Below are 12045 nucleotides of genomic sequence, written 5' to 3'. Positions count from 1 at the left end.
CGCTGAGATCAGATCAGCTTCAATTAGCTGCGCTGTGGCTCAGTGAAGCCTCCCCACCCTTCACCCCTCCTCCCACCAGCCAGCCCCCCCCCTAGCGAGCGGACCACAGGCAGTGTGTGTGTGTGTGTGTGTGTGTGTGTGCTGCCATATTCGGACCAGTGCTTCAAAGGCCTCTTTATTTGTGGGCTGAATTGAGTTCCATTACAAGGCCAGCTCCCGTCACTCAAAGCTTGCTCAATGGGCCGGCGAAGCAATCACACACACACACACATATGTGCACAAACACACACATGCTCGCCACAGAGGGCAGAGACATCGCGGAGTGCGCCCAGAGCGTCGCCACAACGGCATGCATGTCAACAAACAGGAAGTGACAGCACATAGCCCCCTGGGGTGACTGGAGGAGCACAAGCCCAGTCACACACACACACACAAATCAACACATAAGGGGGAATGCAATCATAGTTGTTGGATGAGAATAAGGAATTTGAAATGTCACTCCTAAGTCGCGCGTTTGAACTCTAATCCCCTAATGCAATGCCAATCTGCATACATATCTGTTTGTGTGTGTGTGTGTGTGTGTGTGTGTGTGTGCAGGCAAGCCTGTCTATTGACAGGAGGCCAAAAGGTGACTTGTGAGAATAGGCTGTGTGCTATTATGTGTGTATTGTGCACATTTTCATCACATCTAATCATCTTGTGTGTGTGAGAGAGAGAGAGTGAGGGAGAGAGAGAGAGAGAGAGAGAGAGAGAGAGAGAGAGAGAGAGTGATGCTCCCCAATCAATAATCTGCAGTCTCTTTAGTCAGATTACCAGGTCATTCACCCTTTGTTGTTAGCGGCGCTTCAAATGAGGCAGCCATTGTTGACATGGACACTGGAGACTATTGTATGGAACTTAATGGATTCCTCACTGTCTGCTGCTCGGTCTATCTGACTTCCTGTCTGTCTGCCCACTTGTGGGATTGTTGGGACTCTGAGACCAGAACAGAAAATAAGCTGGGATCTATTTTAAACATTTTACAACCATGAATGACTTAATAAGGTCAGAAATTAAGACTCGGACGCGCCATAATGCTCATTTTTGATGAGAGACGGCCATTTTTTTCATACCGTGCTTGGCAGTAATAATAATAATATAGAATTAGCAATGTGATAATCTGATCTATATGTAATATATCTCTTATTAGGTTTCTCCGTGTAACCTAATAAAGTGCCCCGTGAGCATGTGTCGATTTCTGAACCTATTTTTCCCAAATACATTGATTTCCTGACTTTCTATGATGTTTTTTTTTTACTATCTCCTCTCCCGCCCGCCTGCCCGCCCGCCTGCCCGCCCGCCTGTCTGTCTGTTGTTCGCCTGTCGTCCATTTCTCCGGTGTACAGTGCGGTAATCCAGGACAATATGTTCCAACATCTGCCTCTCCATATGATGCCTGACCCACGCCATTGACCCTCTTTAAGCCACACACACACACACACACACACACACACACAATTCTCCTCTTCTTGCTCTCTGTTTTGATGGCTAAATAACTCTACCTTTCCCCCCTCCATCCGTGCCTCTCTCTTCCCTGCCTAAGTGCATTTGTATTTCCTTCTAATGTCCATTTGTGTGGATAATATCAATAATATCAAAGGTCAATCAGGGAGCCAGATTAATACTGTCTAATGCACAATGTCACACTCCCCCCCCCCCCCCCCCCCCCCCCCAGATTTAGATGCTAAATACCAACCTTGTCCACGCCATTGCCTTGAAAAACATTGCAGGATTCGGCACTTAAGCTCCATTGAGTGTGACTTCTATCAACGTAGAAAGAGCTTTAAATCATTAGGCGATTAATACATGTTTCTAAGAACGGCGCACCACTCAAAGGGATGCTTTTCTCTCGGTGGTATTGTGGCTTTCCATGAATTGAGGACGAGAACAAGGCCGTTATTTCTATTCACCTATACAACCATATCCAAAGATACTGTTTTATATAAGGAGAAAATGGCTGCTTCGGTCAAAGTCAACTTTATTCTTCTAAATTAGTGCTAAAAAGTCCATTGTATGCATCGCAGCAATATGGTGATGTGCAGTATAGCTGTTATGAAGCTATTATCTTCTGATAATAAATACATTACAATGAATATATAATGGCCTATTATAGGGTTTTCGATGTAGATGTATCCATAGACAATCTAATGAGGTGCATTATGTATTATTGTGGTTGCACTTTATAGGGGTGGAGCATGGCACTAATAGATCAAACCAAACTAGTGTTGCTATGGCGACCTAAAGGCCACAGAAGCAAAAGAAGCACCTTATCACATGGGATGATCCCGAAAGAAATCCTCCCATATTTAGAGTTTTAGTACTTGTGTGTCGGCCTGCAGGACAAATCTCGGACAAAGCCTTAATCTCAAAATGTGTGTGTGTGTGTGTGTGTGTGTGTGAATGGACGGAAGATGTTTTTTAGCGCTTGGTGGACAAAGCTGAGATTTTAAGTGCGGCGGCGGAACACAGTGGAACATATGGACGACGAGATTGAAGCCGTGATCTGAGGACATTACACACACACACACACACACACACTCAAGTCATAATGAAATCAGCGATGGCGCTGGGAAACATTCTCACTGATAGAATTTCACACAGCTTTCCGATTCCTCCCTGTAGTGCCGAACATATGTAAGGGCGGGCGTGTTTGGGCTAACAGGTGCACATGTATTACACGCACTCTGCTTGAACTTTGACCTATATTCTCTCACGACAGCAAGCGTGTGAAGAGTGAGAGGCGTGTGAAGATATGTCGCCTTATGTGATGTGTATGTGACAGGGCAGCTGTGAGTGCATAGTATCGTATACTATTGAACAGGGGTACCACAGGGTACTGAAATAGTCCCACTAGAACTCTTACCTGGAGCTGAAGGGGTCCTAGGCCTGGTGTGGCAGCTGCAGCGGCAGCCATTGTTGTGGGGATGAGCTGGAGGGGGTATGGGTCACCTGTAGACACGAGGCCATTTAGTGTGCAATGCAACCTAACATGATCTAATACAAGATGACAGTAACAAAATGACAAAAGTACATAATGTAGCCTCTTAGTATTCATTACAATCTGCGTCTTTTGATGTCATTTTAACAGGAACATGAAGCAACTGTAAAATCTTGTTTTTCCGCTTTTTTTTCCCCCTCACTAAACGTCCCTCCCATCAAGAAGAGTCGCTCTGCGCAGCTGTTAAAGCTGCCCTTTGTGTGGAGGGGCCTTAATGAAAAGCCTGATTGTGTGTCTTCCTCCCTAATACCCTCTGACAAAGAGCACGAGGTGAGGGGATTCTGATAAAGCAAGGCACCCAGTGTTGTAATTAAGAGCCGCCATTGCCGATTGTAGCACCCGCCTCCTAGTTTTTTTTTATCCTTTCTGTTCTCCTGCTGTATTGTCATCATCTTTCCTCTTCTCATGTACTTTATTTGTATTCATATTCATATTTTATGATTAGAATTACAGTTTGCAGTGATGTAAAACGGCACTGCCTCACATTGAGAGCTTGGCAGCGTTTAATCAAAACTTGCATGGATTACATCGTGCGGATGTACCTAATGTTGTGGCCCGTGCACATGCCCCCCCCCCCCCCCGATTAATCTAGATATGGACAAAGAAGGGCAAATAATAGGAGAAGGTAGGAGAAAAGTGTGGCTTGATAGTGATTGTGGAAAAGGTGCAGATAGGCTTTGCTGTAATTACTCTGCAGGAGAGGGGTGTAGGGGCCACTTTAATGTACTTAATTGTAATGCAAAGTACATGTGAATGTGTGTGGAATTAAGTAACACTAAAAAAGTGCCCACTCACTGCACTGGAGAGGTGTCACAAGACAATTTCACCAGACAAGACTCAATTTTACACATTACTTTTAGTAAAAATACAAAAATATCTAATTGAACTTCTACTATGTTAGATTCTTCTGCACTCTGTGTGCTAGCGGCCCCGCCTCCACCCGCAGAGACGAAGAGACCGTATAGCTGACACGGTGAACTCTCTTTGTGCCTGTTTGGAGGCGGGGGGAGACAAGGAAAACAGACGCGTATGCACATGACAATGTATTGAGGCAAGCAAAATGGGCAAGTTCATTTTCATTTATTGTGTGATTAAATCCTTATTTATTTTTTTTATCGTCCCAGACCTAGCGCACACGAGACATCCCTTCACGTAAATGTTCTTGCTCTTGCACCCTCCAACACTGGGCTTGATAATGATGAATTCTAGTCCAAAAATATTGCTAAATGTACATTTTTATTAGAAATCCTTAGTGCATGCTGTTTTCATCTACTGGGTTTGGGTCTCGGGACTGGCCAAGGCTGCAAAAAGACAAAACCCACCACTTGACCGTGTGTTTAGGTGGGCTCTAAGGGGTGTGGGTGGCGCTAATTAAAATGAAACTGACTTGTTTGGCAAGCTGTGAAATTCTAGAAGAGGCTGGGGAAGTCTAAAGCTTCGATTTGTGTCACTATTTATTTTTTTGTGTTTGCTATATGGCAAAAAGCATCCCTGGCTGCCACGCTTATGTGTGTGGGCTGTGTTGGAACCCCATTCTGGCTGCGTCCCGTGTTAATGTGAGGAGAACCTGGGGCAGGTCACATTACCACCCCCCTCCCTACTTTGCTATAACCCCCCATGGAGCATTTATTCCCAGCATTCCCCTGGCAAGTGCCCATCTCTCTCTTCTTTCTATCGCTCTCTCTTTATCGTGGTAAACAACACATTGCTACACAGCCGGAGCGTGATAGCCAAAAAAAAAAAAGGAAAAAAAGTCCTGTTGCTTTTAAAAATCAAAAAATAGAAGACAAATGGAAGGAGCCAACAGGAGAAGGCAGATAAGTAAACAACAGGGGTGCATTGAGACTGTTTTATATGGGCATGCGTGGGAAAACTCTCTGTATTTATTTATGTATTGATTCAGTTTTAATTTAATTTGACGTCATCATAATATGTAATAAAATATACATAAATATCTATATTTTTTGTACTATTTATTTGGATTTCTAACTTGAAAAATGTATATGATGGGAACTCACTACAGCCAGGTTTGTAGTTGAAGCCAGGGGGCATGAGGAAGCCCTGCTGGGCCGCCGCGGCCGCCAGGGTCCTCTGGTCGGGAGGAAAGACGGGAATCATCAGTGGCGGGAGTTGGCCCTGGACCTGCTGATGACGGAGGGAGGAGGAGGAGGAAGGAAAAGGGGAGAGAAATGGAGATAAATGTTAGAATGCAATATCATCCTTTCTCATGTTCTGCATGCATTCAGGCTCATATAGATCATGTGGCATATGGAGCACACATATTCCACACACACACTTTCTGGAGTGTGGACAGTTCTCAGCAGCTGGCCTTCTCCTTTTTATTTAAAAGACGATGCTCTTCCATTGAAGCCAGTCTCACACACATTCAGACATAACCATATCGGCGCACTCTTCGGCACAGAGCCATATGACTTCACAAGGTTTCGGAGGATTTTAAAAGGAGAAGAAGAAAAAAAAAAACTCCTCCGATCCGATCAGGCGTCTTTGGCAGTGAAGCCAAGAGAGGAAGAGAGCGAAAAAGAGAGGGGGAGTCAGAAAAGGAGAGAGAGAGAGAGAGAGAAAGCATAGCAAGTATAGGAGACAGATGGTTGCACAAAACAGAGCGCTGCCAAAAACAACGCACAAAGAAAGCTTGTGCGTGTATGATGGACGGACGTACAGTTTGAGAGATGGAAGAAAGGTGATAGAGGGAGGACAAAAAAAGACACAAGCTGCTTACAGATAGAGACGGAATAGGAATTAATAAGATTAAAATGTTTACTTCCCATTTTGTTATTTGTTTAAAGGTTGTGCGATGAATAAAACACAGCACATTATAGCAAATAATAATTGGAGAGCAATCTGATTAGACACTTCATGATGTCGGGTAGTGCGGCATGTTATGAATGGATATATACACCACATTTCAAAGCTGTATGCAGAATATACTGGACCTTATCACATACTACAGTATTAATTGGCCCTGTACCCTAGAAACCGCCCATGAATGATACGGGAAAAGGCCGAAATGATACTGTGTCAAAGCCCAGGGCAGTGATACTGATAAAATATAGAGTTTAACCATGTCCAGTATCAACCCCCGTAGCTGTCCACTCAGAGCGCGCTGGTCTGGTATCGTGCCCGTGAAACAACCAATCAGAGAACAGCGCACTAGTGCTTAGCGCCTAGTGCTTCTCCAGTCACCAAAAACCCCAAACCTGATTAATGGAACTTTAATTGTCAGACATTGATAAGATAAGACTGTTGATAAAATATTATTGTTGAAAAGCAATTGTTGTGTTTACACTGTTTAGATATACATAATACATGTAATAAACTGGGCGGCACGGCGGTCTAGTGGTTAGCGCGCAGACCTCACAGCTAGGAGACCAGGGTTCAATTCCCACCCTCGGCCGTCTCTGTGTGTTCTCCCTGTGCATGCGTGGGTTTTCTCCGGGTACTCCGGTTTCCTCCCACATTCCAAAAACATGCTAGGTTAATTGGTGACTCCAAATTGTCCATAGGTATGAATGTGAGTGTGAATGGTTGTTTGTCTATATGTGCCCTGTGATTGGCTGGCGACCAGGTGTACCCCGCCTCTCGCCCGAAGACAGCTGGGATAGGCTCCAGCACCCCCGCGACCCTTGTGAGGAAAAAGCGGTAGAAAATGAATGAATGAATGTAATAAACTGAACATTTTCTGGAAACAAAATGGTCTTTTGATTAAATAGTATGTGATAATAAGATCATCACATGGTTTGTCTGGTATCAGGCCCAGTATCAGACCTTCGCTCTCGGGCTGATACTGACACTTGGGGGCATGATACCTGGCCTGATACCAGACAAACCATGTGATAACCTATAAGTATCATACAGAAGACTCGCTCGAGAACTAGTTAAGAATGCAGTTTGCCTACACAGCTTATTAGGTAACCTTTTGCACACCATTACGTCTCCCAAGCACCAAGACAAGAAAAGACAAAATCAATATCATAAAAATATATAAAATATAAGAATATACGGTGAAAAAATTATATTTATGTATGCAAGCCAACAGGTGGCACGAAACATCCTCTCCCCAGGTCGGAGCTTTTCTCCCCGTCACTCACACACACCGTGTCATATTTTACTTTCTAAGCAGCTTACATGTTTCTGCGAGATCCCATCCTGCAACCTTACGGACTGTTAAGTTGTATAAAAACAAGTCATAAGTGCACATTTCACTTTGAGGCGATTGGACCTTTCACCCTCCTCTCCTCCATCTCTCCCCTCCTGTGACACCCCCCGAATAGGATAATAGGCAGGTAAAAGCTGTCTGATGTGGAAAATTGATGCTGAAATGGCGCAATCATAAAGATGCGGCGAGCGGCATGGTATCATCAAGTCACATTTGAGTGATACGGGCACTTGAAGTGGTTGTTTAGTAGTAAAATGCTCAGTTTTACCTGCATGTGTGTGTGTGTACAGTAAATGCTGCGTGTGTGTGTGTGTGTATCCCCTTGTATGCTCCCGTGTGTCGGCATGCCAACAACACTGTAATCAAACTATCCCCGGCTCAGGGGACTTGTGTTGCCTTCAAAACCCCCCCCCAAAAAAACCAAACAATAATTACAGCAGCATTTTGGTTAACCATAAACCATGCTCGCCTTGCACGATCAGAAAGCGAGAGGCGTTCCAGCGCGGCGCTCGGACAGGACCCCCGCGGGGACGAATCACAGGCAGAACAGTTCCGCTTTGCCTTTCAGGCCTAATTGGACATATGCTGGAGTGGAGCTGGCTAGGGATACTGTAATGCGCCGTAGGGAGGAGGAGATAGGAGATAGGAGACAAGGAGACACACTGACATCTGTGTGACTTCCTTTCATTGCAAATGAAAATATCACATAAGATCCTTTAATAGTGCTCAAAAAAGGACTGTGTACAATAGGCAGACATGAATCGCCTTACAGAGATGGAGTACAATGAATGTGATTCTCTACAATGGGAGAAAAGGATCAAGCAACAGTGGAGAGGAGAATAATTCCAACCCATATGTTGCTGTAATAATAGTCGACAGAGCAGCTGCTGGGCTGCTCGGTGGCACCACATGCAAGGCAATGGGTCATGGTGAGGTGAGAAACCCTAAACTTAGCTACTGTATGTACTAAAGTATTGGGACACATGCTCATTTCCACCTATAGGAAGTAAATGGAAGACAATATGGCAGCTTACACTCATCCACTGAGACTTTATGCAATATTTTTGAGAAGTTGTGGGAAATTGCCCAGAAAATGGGTTTGAGGTCAAAGTTCCTGTGTTCTCACACTAAATTCATGGAGCGTCCTAATTTTTTTACATGACTGGGGTGAAATGCTTTGAAAGACATGCTCGGATACGTGTAATACAGATATCAGTCAAAGTTTGAAAATCATTGTACAAACGGTCAGTGGCTTTTTCAATTAGTTAACACCAGTCCATTTTAGTTGATGGCGTCTATGTTTTCCAACCAATTTTGCTCAGATTTAATAAATCTCCAAAAGGTGTATACCAAATTTCATATTGATTTGGCTAAACAGACGAAAGTTACAGCAGGGTAATTATAAGAGAGTATTGAGCGATGTGAGAAGTTTCAAGCCAGTCTGACTTTCGGGGGTCCAACTTTGCGGTTTAATAACAGCGCAATCAGGAATGATTAGACCACCCGTGTTTCTTCAGTTTCTTGTTCATTTTAATGCCTGGCAGAACTAAAGGTACCTTTACCTGGACGCATTTAATGACGCAATGATTGTATCACTCATTAAAATGATCAATAAACTGAAGAAAAAAGGGTGGTCTGAAAATTGCTTCCATGACTGTAAATACTATAAATAAAAGGGGGGTCATAAGAATTTCACAAGATTAAAACATGACAAAATTTCTCGTTTAAAAAGGCCTGGGACAATAATTAATTAATCACACAGTAAATGAAAGTCAACATGATAATTTTGCTGGCTTCAATACATTGTCATGCGCATGGCTGTTTGTTCCATAGAACAACAGCATGAACTGAGTCTCATTGTCTCAATGTGTGGAGGCGGGGCCTGTAGGATACACACAGAGAGTGCTGAAGAGTGTAACGCAGTGGAAATTAAATTAGTAGATTGCGATATAGTGTCATATATTTTTTCATTGTACTTGTAAAAAGTAATGTTCAAATCTCGTCTCGTTCTTGTAGACGCAATCTCATGTCTCATCTCTTACAACTCTTCACACTTAAGTCACTATTCCTGCAAATGTCCACAATGCGATACCTTCAAGTGGATTCAGACTTATGCTGCTGAGAGGGACAGGACTCTCTGGAAAAAGCGAGAAAGAAGAGTTGACAGAAGGAAAGAGACACTTGTGTTGAGAAAGCGAGGCCAGATCCATCAGACAATCTCCACATCTCACGTCTAAAGAGAGTAGGCACATCTGAAAAACGGCAGGCACTTTGGGGAATAACACTCTCCTCAGCTTCTCTTTCACATCAGTCCCAAAGTGAACATGAAAACCTTACAACAGCACAGACAAAACATCACACCGCCGCTTCTGTAGGCTCTGGGCGGCATTGAGAATGAAGAGCTTTTAATCTTGCCAAGCCCTCCTCCACATCCAAAGCCCTGAAACAAACAAAACTGCAATAGATGGATACAGACTCCGTAAAGAAAGCGAGCGAGAAAGAGAGAGAGCAAGAAACATCTCTAATCAGTGCTAAATGTTTGCAAAAGAAAGAATATATGGAGGAAAAAGTGCGAAGTTTCACAGGGCCACAGAGGACAAGAAGAATCATCCTGGCGGAGAAGTTCTCTGCAGCAGATAGAGTGAACAGAATGAACAAGAGAGGGAGAAGGCGACACGGCGCGGGGAGCAAAGAGTTGAGAATAATTGGCAGCGAGTCGAGACTGCGTTCACCACGCGCCAGGCGGCACAGCTTGAACTTAAAGCGCCGCTGCGGCATAATGAAGATGTGGCCGCTAATTAACATATGGGGTGTGAAACAGGTTGGTTGGCACACGGCGAGCTTTTGCAAAAAAAAAAAAACAAAAAAAAACTCCAAGGTAAAGTTATTATTGGGGAGTAATTAGCTCTGTGAAGTTAATGCGCTGAACAATAGCTGGCAGCGCCGCACAATATGGCCCGCATCTGAGTGCGCGAAAAAATAGCCCCCGCTAAAGTGCCAGTCCCACAGCTAAAATCTGTTGGCGACCATATGTTTCGGCAATTAATGCAAGACCCGGGTGACCTTTTGCTGAAGAGGGGAGAGAACCAATAATTAATTTGAAACGAGAAAGAGCTTCCGCTATCAGTGTATTAACTTTCTATGAACGAGAGCCATGAGAAACGGGGATTTTACACTGCATTGTTTTGACTAAATTCAGGCGACAAAGGTATAAATTCATGAATCATATTCAAGAGCCACAGACGGTCACCAGTCTCCTGTCTCGTCATGTTCGGTTTGGTTAAAACACGTTGAGACACGAACCAGACGACTATACTATCCTATACGACAAACTGCATTGGAAGTGCTCTCTTTAAAAGTCCATTTTAGAAGCTTTTCGACTGAAATAAAAAAAACTTACAGATTCAACACAAACACACCTCATGTAACGTCATTAGAACTGCCTAATCAAGTTCTTACTTCGGTTCTTGACTGTGCAGCCTTTGGTCTCATGACAAAAATACCAATGTACAATCGTCCCTCGTTTATCGTGGCTCATTGGTTCCAGATTAGACCGTGATAAGTGAATTAAAAAAAAAAATATTACAGACCTGTAGACCTGAAATAACAACCCTTTACATATTAGTTAAGCTTGATGCCACATTGCTGATGCGCAGGCTACGGGATCACTGCAGGGACATGAGAGACGGTCGCGGCTTTAGGCATAGCATGCTAGGGCGCTAACTAGTTAGCTTCCAGTTTATTTATTCTAATCTTAAGAAAGGAGTGAGGAAGTAAGCTCCTTATTTATAAATCAAAATACAAATACAAAATACAGATTGTAACATTATTAGATCAAACAAACCATTTAAAACAAATAAGTCTTACGGTCATGTATTGCAATAAATGTGTTCTGCACGTGTGGGGGACAGGAAGTAACATCGGGGGTTCAGAATTGAGGGGATTACGGCCGCAGCGGTAGCGTGTTGTTATGACCAATGAATATTATCAACCAATGGATTATATATTTGCAATTTAGCTAATGTAGCAATTTTTATGTTTGAAAATGCTTCAATTTAGCAAAAAAATTGACAAATAATATTCAACCACAAAACAGCATAATCGATTAATGGATATATTTTTGAAAAACTGATCGAATGAAGCAGCAAAAGGCAAAGTGGCGAGGGACCGTACAGTAATTAGTGGACTCTAAGGTAACGGTGCCCAGCGATGTACTAATGAGGAGAGGGTACACTGAACAGGGAAAACCCAAATTGCACCAGTAGCAGCTTAATGGGAGAGATGAACTCATTATCCAGGCGATTAAGTTAGCTGTTTTAGTACAAGCGCACTGGTGTGTGTGGGATGTGTGAAAATGAATGAAAGCTTGTGACCAGACCAGGTATTACACGGTGAGCTCCAGTGATTGAGTTAGCAACGCAGGGTTAGCCTTAATGGACAGCTTGTTAGCCGCTGTCGCCGGCGCGTCTGGCCTCTCTTAAACCAGTCAAAGCATCAGGTGGCTTTACTCATTTTCCAATTTTTCCTCTTTTCTTCCCCCCCACGTCTGCGCTCTTGCCTCTAAAGCGGCTCCTTGATGAGATGAAAGACGGCGCGAAGCAGGTAGAGACGCTCTAAACCATCAGTGTGTGTTTTGGTCGAGTGGGTTTTGATTCATTAGGCCAGGAGACATTCTGTGTCCGGCTCATCCCAGTGTTTCAATATACTGTTGGCTTCTATTCTTTGGCCTCTGCGTATAAACCCTAGATGCTCTGAAGGTGAGCTCCTTTCATCCCTGTCGCGCTTCCCAGCACGGCGGCTACCGTTGTCCAAGGCGACACCGGGGGGAGTC

At 43.8% G+C, this 12045-nt stretch overlaps 1 protein-coding gene across 13 annotated transcripts in view; it reads right to left on the bottom strand.

The window, feature by feature from the left end:
- Nucleotides 1-12045, bottom strand: part of sox5 (SRY-box transcription factor 5) — a 177219-nt gene that overhangs the window by 19096 nt on the left and 146078 nt on the right. For 11 of the 13 annotated variants that reach the window (XM_078798527.1, XM_078798521.1, XM_078798526.1 and 8 more), the window contains 2 exons: nt 5056-5182; nt 2903-2988 (listed from right to left, as the gene is read on the bottom strand). In XM_078798527.1, the coding sequence (XP_078654653.1) occupies nt 2903-2988; nt 5056-5182 (213 nt within the window). The remainder of the gene's footprint in view (nt 1-2902; nt 2989-5055; nt 5183-12045) is intronic. The other 2 variants (XM_078798533.1, XM_078798508.1) reach the window with 1 other exon arrangement.

The sequence above is a fragment of the Doryrhamphus excisus genome, linkage group LG2 (assembly GCF_037039965.1).
Source record: "Doryrhamphus excisus strain RoL-2023G ecotype Guam linkage group LG2, RoL_Dexc_Guam_v1.1, whole genome shotgun sequence".
Classification (NCBI taxonomy): Eukaryota; Metazoa; Chordata; class Actinopteri; order Syngnathiformes; family Syngnathidae; genus Doryrhamphus; species Doryrhamphus excisus.
The sequence above is the reverse complement of the archived record's forward strand: the minus strand, read 5'-3'. Positions and strand labels throughout refer to the sequence as shown.